Consider the following 15,930-nt stretch of genomic DNA (forward strand, 5'->3'; position numbering starts at 1 on the left):
TGTATGGAAATTTTTGGAGTGGGGTGGGGAAATGGTTCGGTGTGAAGGTTTAAACTTTCTCTATGTGCAGTGATCCCAATTCAGACCAGGCCCCAGTGCACTTGCACTAAGTGAAACTGAATGGTGTGGATTAGCAGCACACAGTGTCTTTAGCACAGCACGTCTCCTCTTAGGGCAAAACGACCAGCAAGCAACATGGTACCTTTTCCCTAATCTGAAGACTAGACGCTGTGTGCCTGTTGCAAAGACCCACAGTCCTTCATGACATTTTCTACTTTCCCGTTGCTTAAAATTTCAGGTTGCCGTAGTAACTTTGGGCTTGCTGTGGGGGAAGTGCTTGAAGAGTCGTTGCCATCTTGTATTTTTTTCTCTCGTTCCTTGAATAATGTGTGTGGTGAGGCGCAAAAGTTATTTTTCACCTTGAAAGACCCGGGGGTGGTCCAGGGTGAGACCTGGCGAAGCCCCAGTAAAATGTTAGGGGCTGTATGGCAAGGGAACTGTGTTCCTGGGGACTTCTAGGAAAGCTCACCTCACAGGATGCTGTGATACTGGCATGAGCTACTCTTTTAAGTTTTGTTAAGTGTTTCAGGCTGCATCAGTGGGAGATGTGATGGGAAGGGAGGGCTGTTCCATCAACGCTGCTGAAAGACCAGCTCCATCTGGCTTCCTTGGAATCATTCCCTGTTGGTTATTATAAGAACTACATGTAACGATAAGAATGCGTGCCTGAGTTTTTCCTCTTCCCTCTGCATTCCTCTATCCTTTTATGCTGTGTCTTTTATACTTTAAATCAGTCCAAAAGATTTAGGTTGATTTACAGGGAATGTTTTGTTATTACTCATCATTTGTAAGACCTTTAGGGAGATGTTTTTAAGCCAAGGAGTGGAGTAAAGATGCTACAAACATATAAAGGCCCTTCCAGAATATGCTGCTCGTTGTAAACCAGCATGTCCTATTCCAGACAGAGCCCCATAGGGGAGCCCTGTGGAACTTTGGCAAGGAGCAGGACCATGGACAGCTCACTGCAGAACACAGTGCATTCTAGCCAAATGCACCCAAACAAGGATATTGCTCCAGCCAGGATCTGGAACTAACTGAGATCTGATGTGAGATGGGTTGGACTGTGGATGATGGGAGTTGAAGTTCCAAACCTCAGGAAGTTGCTGGGTTGGGGAAGGCATCCTTGAGTATTCCTGCTGATGGGCTTAGCAGTCCTAGCTCTATTTTTTCTGAGGAACTGCTGAGGATTCCCAGGACATGTCCTGGGCAATGCAGGTTGGCGGCTCTGATGTCAGTGGCGTACTGAATCCGCTCCAGGTTACAGTCAAGTCCAGTCAGAATGTTAAAAAGTTCTGAATGGTTTTGATTGAAACCCCAAGCGGATTCACTGTCCCCTTGATATGGGAGCCACCAGCCTCCACTGGTCCTTGGCGCTAGAAACAGAATGCAGGTCTATTTTGGGGGCTGGCCAGGCAGCTTCACTAGCTCCAGGGACTGGTGCCTTCTATGACTGGTTCCTCCTCTAGGCTTCCCCGTCTCCTGTACGGTATACTCAGACCCCCATCTGGGAATAATAGGGAGTCTGACATGACAAAGCATGAATGTAGCATGAGTTGTGCGTTGGGAGCCACCAGGACTAGGAACTCAAAGGGCAAGGTTTGGGAAACTTGTGGCCCTCTAGATGTTTGGGCCTACAACTCCCAGCAGCCCTTGCCAGCACAGCCAATGGTGAGGGATGATAGGAGTTGTAGGACCAAAGGTAGGCATGGCTGGGCACCAGCTGAGGGTCTATAACACAGAGTGCCCTTGGAGTTACTCCTTCTCTTCACCATTGCAACTGGCTTGTTCATCTGCCTCTTGCTCTGACCCAAGCAATTGACCCCCACAAAGTGGGTGTTCTACCAGTAAGCGGTGCTCCCTCCCCATTGAAATGTGGGAAGTAGGATGGTAACCCAATGGACCCTTGGTGTCAGGGTGGGCATCAACGGTAGGACATCTTCTAAGGGCCCACACCCAAGTGGGGGCCACTGATAAGAAGGCCCTACAGTTGTTCCTCACCGTTGCGACCTGCTTCTTCACCTCCTCCTTACTCTGGGCCAGACAAAGGTGCTGGTGAGGATCAGGAATTGGCTCTCTGCCAATGCAACAAGCACGTTGCCCAAAGCCTCTTCAAAAACTGGAGCCAGCACCATTGTAGGCCAAAAGATCTGGAGGGCTACAACTTGCCCACCTCTACCATCAGTGTTCACAACATTCATGCCCAACCACACACCTCTCTCTCCCATCGATGCTCATTATTAATTTGGATGTGTGTTTTGGCATTTCAAGGGTACAGCATGAAGCATTCTGAACATCTGGGGTGGGGTGGGGGGGAACCCAGCTTGACAGGTGATCATGGTGGGATGCAAAACCTGAATGCCTCGAAACCAGGCCTGTGACGGCTCAACAATACCGCCACTGCCAAGTCTCTGAAAAGCATCACATGTGCTTTTGTGTGTGCCTGTGTCAGACTTAAAATGGGCTTCCCAAACTCTACCTGGATATTTATAGGGATGACGCACCAGGAATAAGCATCAAGTTATTTTTATGAAGGTGCTCATCAATCATGTCATGACGCAGCCATCAAAATAAAGAGCAGATAAATGGATCCAGGGAACGGCAAGGACATGTCTTGAGCCTGGGGGGTGGGTGGGTGAGGGCTTAACAGCTTCCTCCCCCCCCTCCCAGATGGGGTCCTCATGTTATGGAGCCTACACTGCTAGCTCACCTGACTTCAAACATTCTGCTCCTGTGTTCAGTCGCCATCAATCATCGTTAACTCATTATGAAGAATGGTGGTAATTACTCTCGTCCAGGATGGTGTTCTCCCTGGATAGTTAGAGGTTTTGACCCCGTAATTGCAGGACTTTCTCTCCATAGGGATTGGCCAGCAGCTTATTGCATTGCAATTGTCTGGGTATTGTGTTGCCGTCGTCGTTTGCTCACTGTGCTTGGGCTGGAAGGAAAACCCATGTCTCTATGGGGAATTGCAGCCTTAACATCCCTGTGCTGCTTGGACCTCTGGCCACAGCGTTATGGGGATGCATTATCCTACCTTCAGATGCTGTTGTCATGGTCTTACTGAGATATCAGGGTTGTGTAGGTATAGGCATCAGGCTAGATGCTCAAGGCTTTTAAGTGTGGGGGTTCACCGGGAATTATCTGGGATAACAACTGACAGTGTCTAACCTGGTCACCGGCCCTGGTTGACACAAAACTGTATACAGGTGCACAGGCATTGGAGAAATTGTGTCAGTTTAAGCTATAGACGTAATGGTCTGGACTTGAAGGGGGCTGTCCCCGTATTTAGATGGCCATGGGTATTATTCAACTTACATCAGGATGTGGTAAAATTAGCATGGCTGCATTTTTGGACCCCTGTTCATTCTGCTGAACGGGTCCCCGGACCTCTGCCCCAAAGTCCTGACCTGATGGAACCATTGGAGTCTGATTTTGGAAGGGCTGTGAATCCGTTTTGTGTTTTGTTCGTAACCAGTAACAGCTCTAAAGGAGCTGTCCAAAGTGCTGAACAAAGCCCCCAAATGGGTTCAGCACCTCAGATAACTTCATTAGATTTCTGGCTGGTTCTGAATGCAATCGCCCCACCGAAATCAGAACCACAAGCTTCCATTGGCTGGAACCATTTTATACAGCCCACCTTTCACTTTTTCCCTGGGCTTCTTTCTCCATCCTCCTACTTTTGATGGAACAATTCAAAAGGGAGTTTCCCTCTCCCCTCTTTTTTTATTATTAAAAAAAACTCCTTTTAATCAACTCTTCTCGCTTTCTGTCTCGCAGCCTGTCCTCTTTTCTTCCCCTCTCCCTTCTCAAGAGTCTGAAATAAATTGATTTCCTTGAAAAGGATGCCAAGATAACAGGCCTATCAATTAATAACCCCGAGTGGCATAAAAAGGAGGAGTCAGGGTAGTCACCGACTTCTTTTTAGAATGCAAATGTTACCTTTTCGTATTCATGAGTCCTTAGAGGAGTCGGATCAAAAGAATTGCGAGTGGAGAACTCAGATACACCACGTGCGGAGAGATGAGTTCTATTAACTGCATCAAACAGCACTTTTGGTAATGAAGCGAAACTCCCTGCACTTCTTTCCTGACCAGACACAGGAATGGCAATGTGTGTGTGTGAGAGGGGCGGGGCGGAGGGGGGCTGAAGGGTAGGGTGACCATATGGAAAGGAGGACAGGGCTCCTGTATCTTTGACAGTTGCATAGAAAAGGGAATTTCAACAGGTGGCACTTATGTGCATGCAGCTCCTGGTGAAACTCCCTTTTCATCACAACAGTTAAAGCTGCAGGAACCCTGCCCTTTTTTGTCTCTGGTCAAGAGGGCTGGGCTCCTGCAGCTTTAACCATTGTGATGAAGAGGGGATTTCACCAGGTGCTGCATGCATACAAATGACATCTGCTGAAATTCCCTTTCCTACACAACTGTTCAAGATACAGGAGCCCAGTCCTCCTTTCCATGTGGTCACCCTAGTGAAGGGAAGTGGACTTACAGCTGAGGATATACTGATTGTGTAAAATTTGTTCCATCTGCATTTTCCGGATTGTCAGGCACCTTTCATTCTGTTGTCTGCTCATTGATGGAATCAGCTTCCCCCCCCCCTTCAAGTTCCCGAATTTATGCACTTGTGAAAATGCGCAAATCATCCCTGAATGTGCACCCGCCCATGCATATTTTCACTCTTCAGCCTTTGGGGGAAATGCACATTTTTGGCTGGTGCTTTTTTAAATTTCACATATTTTTGTATTACTAAATTTTTGAAAAATTTTGACTACTTTTTTAAAAAAATGGTCCAGAAGTCCACAGGATCTGCATGACTAGGAAACAGCTGTTCCACTGTATAATCCACAGGTCGGACTCATAGAAACATGAACCCATTTGATTCCATTGCAGATTTCTCTAGCAACTCTACTTACAGCTGAGCTGAATTTCTCAGAAGACATTTTTTGAGAAAACATCTGTTCCCTCCTTTTTTTACCCACCCCTCACCCCAGAAAAAGAAGGTCACTTCGCAGGTTTCTTTCCAAATATTCTCCATCAATTATTTTTGTGGCAGCCACCATTTTTGTCCAACAATATACTGAAATGACGCTCAATCCAGGGCGTTGTGAAGGATTTTCATTCATTCAGTTCATGAGTCACCCTACAGCTCTCAGGGTGGCATACATAATAAAAGCAGAAACAATAAAACCAATGATCAAACACATTAAGCACACTGTTTTAAAATCAGCAACTTTTGGTACCATTTAAATAACCGAGCAACTAAAACAGAGAAAGTTTATTTTAAAATGTAAGATTAAACATATCTTTAGAAATAAAGCAACATGAAACATGCTTTTAAAATGCCTTTGCCTGTTGCCAAAAATATAAAATAAAATAAAAATCAACAAACTAGGTTCCAGGAGGGCATTCTACAGTTTGTGCATGTAGTAGGACAACAAACCTTGGTCCTGATTTAGTCCAAGTAATACAATGTCAAATTTTAAATCAGTTGGAAACTAGTTATGCTTCTGCCCTCTGAAGTGTTTGACCTAAAGGAGGAGCCAGACCCCATATCATGGTTGCCTTAACTCCTGCTTTAGAATTAGTCTCGAGTGAAGAGGGGGGCATTATTTGGCTAAAAGTTTGGGACTGGGGAAGGTGGGTTAAGCCCCTGAACCTTTCCCCACTAATTTGAACACTGTTAAGAATGTAAGAAGAGCCCTGCTGGATCAAACCAAGGGTCCATCTAGCCCAGCATTCTGTTCACACAGTGGCAACCAGCTGCCCACAGGCAACAGCATTCCCCTGCTCAAGTTCCCAAGCAATTGTTGGAGCAGAGGATCTTGGGAACTATTGCTCTAGTCTTTCTAAGGGTTTGAGTGAGGCTCTTTTCCTAGCCACTTTGGACCCACACAATTCCCAGGATCAATCTGTTGGGCGCATTGAGAGTTTAGCAGGTTTGAAACCCATTCTATTATAGCTCTGCTCTAATTCAGCAGGAGCTGGGCTAGGGAGCATGTTTGTTTTTTAAAAAACTGTTCCTGATTTCTTTCCCCTGCTTTTCCCTTTCTCTTTTTTCATAGGAAGCAGCCTTTCCAAGCAAGACTGGACCATCCAGTGGCCCATCACGGCCGAGACCGGCAAGGAGAACAATTCCGCGTGCCAATCGGAATCCATGCAGTGGATTCGAACTCACCTCTCTCCAAGCCCCAAAGCTCAGCCCAAGTGCATTCAGCATTACTGCCACCCGTCCATGTCCCACGGGTCGGTGTACACCCACGTGGACAGGCTGACGGTAGAAGGTTTTCTGGGGCTGTGCCCCCCGCTGGAATCCGGACACCGCTCTTTGCCCCCTTCGCCGCGCCAGCGGCATGCCGCCCGTACACCGCCACGCACCCCTAACATCGTCACCACAATGACTCCGCCGGGCACGCCGCCAGTCAGGAGGAGGAACAAGGTGAAACCCCCAGGCACGCCACCCCCTTCATCCCGGAAACTGTTCCACCTTTTCCCAGGTTTCACCGCTTTGCATCGCAGCAAATCCCATGAGTTCCAGCTGGGTAATCGGGTGGACGAGGCTCACACGCCCAAGTAAGTTGACCGAACGGCATGGTGCATATATAGGTGAAAGGGGGAGGAGGGCTGCCTGCTCTGCTTTAAACAGGCAATGCGGAAACCAGAGCTACAAAATTTGTGTTGTTTCTTTTTTTTAAAAAAAAACCACATTCATGAATTGAGGCCTTTTATTCGAACCTCGCATGCCTGCATTTTATTTGTTGGATCCTTCGGCAGGGTTTGTTGCTCATTCGCCATTAGGCCCCAGGGGTGGGTATTATGTGCTCCCTCCAGATGTTTTGGCCTACAACTCCCATGGTCCCCCACCATTGTCTTTGCTGGGTAGAGCTGATGGGAGCTGTAGGCCAAAACATCTGGAAAGCCACAAGTTGCCCGCTCCATCTTCAGACGGTGTGTCTTTGGATCTTTATTCTATACATTTTGCAATCAAATGCATATAAGATTTTTGTCTTCATGGTAGAGTTTGGTATTTTGATGATAGTGGTTGTGTGCTCTGGTCTGACTTGGCATAAGGTGGCTTTGTGTGTTTGCTCCAAAGTATGTTTTGTTGTGGGCCACGTTGATCGGTTGTGCAGTGGAGCGATGGTTCTGTATCTAGCTGGGACTTGGCTGAATGTTGTTGTACAAGAACAATGGGCCAGTTCTGGCTCATTGGGGCGCCTTCGGCAAGACACTCTCAACTAGGGCTGTGATCCGCTTCTCTTCGGGTCAGAGAAGCAGTAGCGAGGCAGCCTGATTCGCCTCTGGAAAAGGCAGAGTCGAAGAGAGTCGGGGGGGGGGGGCTGCGGATCGAGGCGAAGAGGATCGCCTCAATCTGGAGCTCTGGATGCAGGTAAGGGGAGAGGGGGACTCATCTAGCGCTGCCGCTGCAGTCCCTACAGCAGCAGCAGAGCCAGGTAAGGGGGCAGGGAGGAGGGAGGCTTACCTGCGTCCATCGCGGGCTTCAATTGAGGCCCTGGTTGAAGCCAGAAGTGAAGGCCGAGGCCTCTTCCGGCTTCAAGCCAGGGCCTCAATTGAAGCCCGCGATGGCGGACACAGGTAAGGTGGGGGTTGGTTTACCTGCTGCCGCTGCCATCCATATGGTGACGGCGGCGGATTGGGGGGTCCGTGCACAGCCCTACCCTCAATGGTCTCCCTCCATCAATGAGTCTACCTTCTCACCACCATTATCACCAGCTTCTCTTGCTCCTTCTCCTCTTTCTCATCATGGCCACTTCTTGCTAGTTTGACAGGTAAAGAGCCAGAGAACAGGTGAGCATCTACAGCGCCTCCTTCTCACCACCACTGTTGTCTGGTCCAGTAAAAGAGGCAGGTGAACAAGCAGATTGCAATCGTGAAGAGGAGGAGCAGGTCCAGGAAGCTCTTCTCCATGGGCCCCTGCCAGGGTGTGAGCCCTCGGAACTTGCCCAATCATGCCAACCCTTAATGTTGTCCATTGGTTGTTATAAGTTGTAATGTGAGTCACACCCTTCTGTTAGGATGGAGGCTCGAAGTAGGTGGTGTGTTGTTTTTTAACCTAATCTGGGGTAAAGAAGCAATTGAATGAGAAAGAAGATATCTGGATTGGGCTTCAGAGCTGATTGGAACTGCACTGATTAGCTTGGGGAAAAGGAGGCTAAGGAGAGACATGATAGAGGTGTAGAAAATTATGCATGGTATGGAAAATGTGGATAAGAAGACATTTTTCTCCGTCTTTCAAAATACTAGAACCCGAGGTCTTCCCCTGAAGTTGATGGGTGGGAAATCCAGAACAAATAAAAGGAAGGACTTCTTCACATAGCACATAGTTAAATTATGGAACTCACTACCACAAGATGTAGTGATGGCCACTGATTTGGATGGCTTTAAAAGGGGGTTGGATAAATTCCTGCAGGAGAAGGTTATCAATGGCTACTAGCCCTGATGGCTATATGCTACCGCAAGTATAAAACACAGTATGCCTATGTACACCATTTGCTGGGGAACATGGGTGGGAGGGTACTGTTGCACCATATCCTACTTGTTCATCCCTGGCCAATGGCTGGATGGCCACTGTGTGAACAGAGTGCTGGACTAGATGGACCCTCGGTCTGATCCAGCATAAGGGCTCTTCTTATGTTCCTGCTCACTTGCTTGCTTCCACAATATCTGTTCAATCTTTTATTTTGTTTTTGAATTCTTTACTTTTCGTATAGTTTCTATACCGTAACTTAAATCTGTAACCTATAAAACAAACGCATGTAAAGAAACACACCTGGTGTCAGAGTTTGCTGGCCAAGAGCGAAGGTTTATGACTGTCCTTATCAAGTGTGGAAGCTGAACCAGGGAAACTGCAGCTGGGATTCTTCAGTTACCTGGGATGCCGGCAGAGTTGAATAACGCAGTCCTGGAGTCACAGAGCAGGGCTTCTAGACGCAGGCGGAGTTAGAGTCGCAGCCCAAGGGGTCTAGGTTCACCAAGGAGCCCAAACACGTGGAGACCTGGATGGGCTAAAGACTGGGGGGTTGCAGGTTGTTTCCAGTGTCATCCTTGGGCTGCTCTGAACCCGAAATAATGAGTTACAGCTACCTAGATTTTGATTAAGAGCTGTACAATGGAGGTTAAGAGGCTGGACAGCCACCTCTGGTTGAATTGGTTTTCCTGCACGTTGCCGAGGGTTGAGCTAGATGATCCTTGTGGTCTCTTCGAACGCCACAATTCTATGCTTCTTTTAACCCTTAGCAACCTGACACCAGGTGCTGTCCATTAGCCCCATAGCGTCCCAGCTCTGGCAGCCTGCCAACGCTGATCCCTCACTGAGCCTGTGCTCAGCTGGGGTTGGGGGAACCTCTTGATCCCCTTCATCATTGTCCGACTCTGTTAAAGGGGCTTCAGCCGGGTCTTGCCTGCCCCTTGAAAGAATGGGGTCTCGTCCTGCTTTGCTGCTAGTCCCTTCCCCAGGATCTGCTGGAGCTTCCCCTTCCCCTTCATCCTCTGATGATGAGGACTCTGGGGGAGGCACGGCGTTTGGGGTCTTGAGTTGACCACTCCTCCTTTCCTCCACACCACCCTCTTTCTGCCAACCACTGATCATTTGATGGGTTCCCAACTTTGGCACAGGTTTAGTTACTGGCTGAAAGAGCTTTTAGCTAAACGATGGTGGGTTTTTTTGGGGGGTATTTTTAGCCCTACCGCTTTTCCCTTCAGTGCATACCCAAGAGGTTCTCCAAAACGTAATCTGGCCCTCAGGCTGAAAGAGATTCCTCAGCCCTGACTTACTGAGGACTAGGATGGTGAGAGGTCTGAAAAGCACATCCTATAACCTCAACGGGGAATTCATGGTCTTCCAGAGAGCATTGGTTTAAGACTCCCATTCCCCCACCACCACCTTCAGTTCTGCTGGCTGGGGCTGATGGAAGTTGGAGTCCAAGGACATCCGGAAGGTTACACATTCCCTATGCTTTTCCTATGAAGAATGGTTGAAAGAGCTGGGTTTAGCCTGGAGAAGAGGAGATGAAAAGGAGGCACAAGGTCTCCCCCTTCCCCAAATATCTGTAAGGGTGTTGTGCAGAAGACGGAGCAGATTCTGTTGCTTCAAAGAGCACGACTAGAAGCAATGGGCTTTGCGCAGTTCGCTCCTTTAGATCTCCTTGTTCTGTAGTTCTTTCAGTCATTCCTTTTTATTACCTCTTCACCCCCCTCCCCATTTTGTCATTTGATCTCTTCCTAATTTCTGCTGGCCTCATTACCTCTTTGGAGGGGAAATCAACCAGCAGGGGGAGCTCTCATTCCGGAAATCTATCCTCCCTTGCTTGATTGATTCGGAGTATATAGGACATGAATTCTCTGTGGCTAAGAGCATGCTAACTTTAGGGTTGCACAGAACTCTTTCTCAGAGTGGAAGAGCCTTTCCAGGAATACAAAGAATCTTATGAATGCAGGTACCCTAGTCTGGGGGGGTCCACAACCCACTACCTGCAAGCCCTATTGCATGGCCTCCGAAAAACCCACCTGCTGCCACAAAGACCGCCAACACCCCAAAGCCTGCAGCATTGCTAATGGTTGTGGTGAAGCCTCCTCCCTGCCTCATGGCTCCAAAGCAGCTCGGATTGCTGCTTTGCCACTGCTAAGGGCAGTGGTAAAGCTGTACTTTGATCAGCGTGGTTCGAGGAGGGAGCCACGGCCTTCCCCCAGCAGCTCAGATTGCTGCTTTATCAGTAAGTCAGTGGTTATGTGAGGCTCTCTGGGGCAGATCCCCAGATCTGCTAGGCTCAGCCTTCCTCCACCTGGGGCGCTCCAGATGTGTTGGACTGCATCTCCCAGAATGCCCCAGCCAGCTGGCTGGGGCATTCTGGGAGTTGTAGTCCAACACATCTGGAGCGCCCCAGGTGGAGGAAGGCTGTGCTAGGGGATCCCTCTCTCAGGAACACCTACACAGCTGCAGTGTGTGTGTGTGTGTGTGTGAGAGAGAGAGAGAGAGAGAGAGAACACTAGGGATGTCAGAGGAATCTCTTTAGGGCTGGTGGAGCTTAGGAAGCCTTCACTGGCTCGCAACCCCCAGACCTGGTCTGCACCGCGTTGGACCAGTTGACGGATTTTCCACCTTTGTGCAGTGTTGGTGGCAGGGTGGATGGGGAGCGCCATGGTGCACAACCCTCCCTCTCTCCCATCCACTGCTGGGGAGAGAAGCAGGGTTGCGTGTCGGCAGCAGGAACTTCTTTATTTCTCCCATAAATGCAACGTTCCACAAATTATAGCTGTACTTTGCAGAACGCCCATGTGTACGGGGGTGGGGGAGGGAGAAAGAAAAGTTCCCAGATTTTGGCAGCTGTTCCCCCGACTTGGCTCACAAAGGCAATCTGAGCCAGGGACGTCGCGGGCTGGGTTTTCCCAAGATAGGCATCTCTGGGGTACACACGAGTGTGCTTGGCCACCAGTGGACATCTAATGTGGCCCTCAGGGTCTGAAAGGGTTGCACACCCCTGCTACACTTACTCTCATCAGGTAGATCAGATGTGCAGAACCACAGGCTGGGGGTTCCAATCTAGCTCTCTGGGGCTGGGCTCCCCGGATTTATTTATGTTACTTTTATTTATTTATTATTGCATTTATACCCCACCTTTTTTCCTCCATAAGGGACCCAAGTTGGCAAACATAACCCTCCTCCTCTCCATTTCATCCTCCAACAACAACCCTGTGAGGTAGGTTGGGCTGAGAGTCTGTGACTGGCTCAAAATCACCCTTAGATCTTCCATGGCAGAATGGGGACTAGAACCCAGATCTCCTGGCTCACAGTCCAACACTCTAGCCACTACACCACACTGGCTCAATTTAGCCGCTCCACGCAGGGCCTGATGAAAGGGTGGATGACATCACCCTTTCCTCAGGCCCTGCCCCCTTTCCCCAACCACTGGTTTCCCAGCCGATGTGCAGTTTTCCACATTCTAAAAGGTGGAAATCTCTCTCCAAAGGCTTAGTTACTGGCATTCAGTGTTCAAAGATCAAGTATCCTGGTGGTTTTGGTTCCTCCCCTTTTCCTTTGGCCCCGCCCACCACTGGAATGCAGCCACGGGGTGCTTCTCAGAAATGGAATGTGGCCCTCAGACTGGAAGACATTCTGCTCCCTTGTGGACTAGTCTCAAAACGTTTGGCTCTTCAAACATCCATCAAGGAAACCAGCTGTACCTTATCTCTTCTCGATCCTCCCAGAGTGCAGGACACGGAATAAGGGGCTCAAGTTACAGGAAGCCAGATTCGGGATGGACATCAGGAAAAACCTCCTGACTGTTAGAGCAGTACGACAATGGAAACAGTTACCCAGGGAGGTTGTGGGCTCTCCTACATTAGAGGCCTTCAAGAGGCAGCTGGACAACCATCTGTCAGGGATGCTTTAGGGTGGATTCCTGCATTGAGCAGGGGGTTGGACTCGATGGCCTTATAAGCCCCTTCCAACTCTACTATTCTATGATTCTATGTTCCTAACAGGTGTCTTAACTGGTTGCTCCTGGGAAGTCCAATTCGAGGGTTTCCTCCACTTGACTTTCTTGAAATCTACAAGCAGGTTGACCATGATTGGGGAAAAAAAAACCCATGGCTGGCTTAGATGAACCTTTGGTCTGACCCAGCAGGGCTCTTATTATGACTTCCTCTTTCCATATTCCCCAGTGTTACCTTGAGCTGGAGACTTCAAAGACTTCAGCCAGGGAAATCGAAATGCTGTAACCACACAGGTGCAACAACACGGGACAGGTGAGGAGGACTGTAGAGCCCCTGCAGAAAGTCCCAGGTTCAGTCCATGGCATCTAGGAACATAGGAAGCGGCCTTATACTGAGTCAGACCCTTGGTCCATCTAGCCCTGTATTGTCGACACTGACTGGCAGCAGCTCTCTGGGGTTTCAGGCAGGAGCTTTTTCCTGCCCTACCTGGAGATGCCGGGGATCGAACCTGGGACCCTCTGCATGCAAAGCAGATGCTCAACCACTGAGCCACGGCTCCTCCCCATGGAATGAATCCTTCCTGAAACACTGGAGAGCTGCTGTTTGTCAGTATCAGCAATTTTGGGCTAGGTGAACCCATGGTATGACTCAGTCTAAGGCAGCATCCTGCGTTCTTAACTCATCCCGCTTGGCAGTGGCCAGTAGACTTCACAACCATCATGTACTCCAGAAGAAGAAGAAGTCTGGACCTGTTGGATCCAGAGTGGAAAATGGACCTGTCGCCCACCCGAGCGCCACCCCCAGGAGTTGCCCCGCGGCCCCCTCTCCCTCGGCCCCTGCGCTACCATCTCGCCATGGCACCCAAGGCAATAAAGCATTTGCCTCCCATTTCACGAATCGGTTTGTCTCTAATGAGCAGAGCGGAGCAGCACATTAACCACTTTGGTGTGTGGGAAGGCCACACGCTCCGGCACCCTGATAGGGTTGCCAGCTCATTAGGTCCAAATGTGGCACCGCGCATGAGAAGGGTTCTATTTCCTTCTAATGACATGTTCCACATGGGGAGAGGAGAACCTCACAGCTCCTCCATCTCTCTCTCTCTCTCCCCCCCCCCATCCCCAGCCATTACTTTTGCTTCAGAAAGATACCTTCTGATTTATTTTCTTACCTATTTCCCTTGCATCTTGTTGGGGAAAAATAGAAATTGGTCTGGTTTTCGGGAGGTGGCAGAAGGTTCTCTGCAAGAGCCATCCTGCCTCTGTTTGCTGTGGGGCAAACAACAGGGACAGGCTGTTGCCCACATGCCTTGCTTGTAGGAAGCCCAGAGGCATTTGGTGGGCCGCTGGGAGTAGTACGTTGGGGGGGTAGTTCAGCCGTTGGCCGGATGTAGCAAGGCCCTGATGAAATTCGTATACAAGATGAGAACTTAAATCCTTCATTTCCAGTCTGGTGTGGCTAGTAACTACTACCGTATTTCTTCGATTCTAAGATGCACTTTCCCCCCAAAATAAACATCTCTAAAAATGGAGTGCATCTTAGAATCGATGGCGTCTTAGAATCGAAGAAATATGGTAGATGCAAAAAGACTCTATCCTATTAAAAAAGTGTCTGAAACATCCATTTCAACTTTCTCTCTCTGGCTTTATTGCTTTTAGAAAGCTGAGCAAGCAGGGTTTTTTGAGATCACTTTGCAGCCTGATTGGGGCCTACAGCACGCCCTGCGCAGCGCCGGGTGGCCCTCATCAGCCGTGCCCGAAAGACATGTGGCTCCAAGAGTCAGGAGGCTCCCCCCCCAAAGCACCGGGTGCCCCCCCCAGCCACCGCACTGGGAAGACGCCCAGCTGGGCTGTACCCAGTGGGCGCGCCCACCTGGCTCCAGCGGCCGGGAAGCGCGCGTCCCAAGTGGAGCCTGGCAGTAGTCCCCACCCCCTGGTCTGCTGGAGGGCAGGACAAACTGCTAATACTCCTCACGCCCGCGGATGCTGGGCCAAAGTGGCCCGAAAAACCTGTGGCCAGAGGCCGAAGAAATGCTGCTCCGGCAAAGCTGCTCTCATGCGGCAGCTCCAGTCGTCTCTCTCCTCCTCGTACAGGTAGGCCACCAAAACAGGAGGCTCCTGCAGCAGCCGCGAGCCATGCGAGCGAAGAGGAGCTGGGAGGGTAAGCACCTGATTTTTTGCTTACCCCTAAGCCCCTCCCAGCCCAATGGCACCAAAACCCGGTTCTTTCTAAGATATTTCTAAGAAATTTCAAAGAAATTCTACGCATAAAAGATATTCTAAGAAATTTATTTTTTCTTAGAATCAAAGCTTTTTTTTCTGTTGGTGGTACTGAAATTAGTGTGCGTCTTAGAATCAATGGCATCTTACAATCGAAGAAATACGGTATATGACTTCTGAGATGGTCTATCCCTGAATACCTTTCACTAGGGAATTGTATTGTTTCTCAGAACACTCCTGTTTTCAATGGGAGGCAAGTGACGAGGCTTGCTAAGTAATCCACAAAGCTTTTATTAAGCAACAAACATCTCTTCTACCTGAAGAGAGTCTAACCTCTTGGAAAGGTCCCCCTAGGCAAAACTATGCAAACTAAGCAAGACAATTGTCTGCTCAAGAAGAATAGGAAGCCACTTCCCAAATGCCTGTAACTTCAGAGAGTCTGGTGCAGAGGCTGGTTCTGGCGTAATCGAACTGACTTTCTCACACCTTCCTTCTGCCCCATGCATTTGAGCTTCCGGCAGACCCTAGCATCAGCTAGCTTGTCAAGACTTTCAGCTCCGGAAGAAACCTCACTTCTCACTGAGTGTGTAGGATTTGGCCTTGAGGAGATAAGCTCTGGAGAGGGCTGACTCCCAGCTGGGGAATCGCCCGTGAGAGCTTACTCCCCCACTGGTACAAGCTGGCTGGTGTTTGGTGCCGCTTCCTCTATTTCCGAATCTGATTCTGATTAATTACCTGATACATTTTCTCCCAAAACGGGCTGTAGGGTTAGACATTACAGGAATAAGAGCAGGAGAGGTCTACTGCCTTCTGTGTCCTGCCTGTGGGCTTCCCAGAGGTATTTGGTTGCCCATTGTGGGAACCAGGATGCCAATTAGATGGGCCTTCAGTCTAAGGCTCTCCTTACATTTCATGCTCAGTAAAGCCTGTGTATTTGTTTAGAAGAAGAGAGGAGGAGGAGCAGCAGAACAAGTAAGAAGAACAAAATGAACAGCAGAAGAGATAGCAGCAGAAGGAAAAGCAGCCACCACAGAAAAAAGTAGCAGTAGAAGAGGCAGAAGAAGAAAGAAGAAGAAGAAAAAGAAGAGGAGGAGCAGAAGCAGAAAGAAGAACAAGAAGAACAGCAGCACCAGCAGAAGAAAAAGCAACAGAAGAATGGCACCAGCTGAAGAGCATCAGAAGAAAAAGCAGCCTTAGAAGAA

The 15,930-nt window shown here is 49.2% G+C and overlaps 2 protein-coding genes across 2 annotated transcripts in view; both read left to right on the forward strand.

Moving 5' to 3' along the window:
* VSIG10 (V-set and immunoglobulin domain containing 10) overlaps positions 1–15,930 on the forward strand; it is a 497,585-nt gene that overhangs the window by 146,244 nt on the left and 335,411 nt on the right. The gene's annotated exons all lie outside the window — the stretch shown is intronic.
* The window catches only part of KSR2 (kinase suppressor of ras 2), a 227,243-nt gene that overhangs the window by 60,167 nt on the left and 151,146 nt on the right, over positions 1–15,930 (forward strand). The window contains exon 4 of the mRNA XM_063144251.1: positions 6,125–6,632. Coding sequence (XP_063000321.1) covers positions 6,125–6,632 — 508 coding nt within the window. The remainder of the gene's footprint in view (positions 1–6,124; positions 6,633–15,930) is intronic.

Source organism: Elgaria multicarinata, chromosome 18 (assembly GCF_023053635.1).
Source record: "Elgaria multicarinata webbii isolate HBS135686 ecotype San Diego chromosome 18, rElgMul1.1.pri, whole genome shotgun sequence".
Taxonomy (NCBI): Eukaryota; Metazoa; Chordata; class Lepidosauria; order Squamata; family Anguidae; genus Elgaria; species Elgaria multicarinata.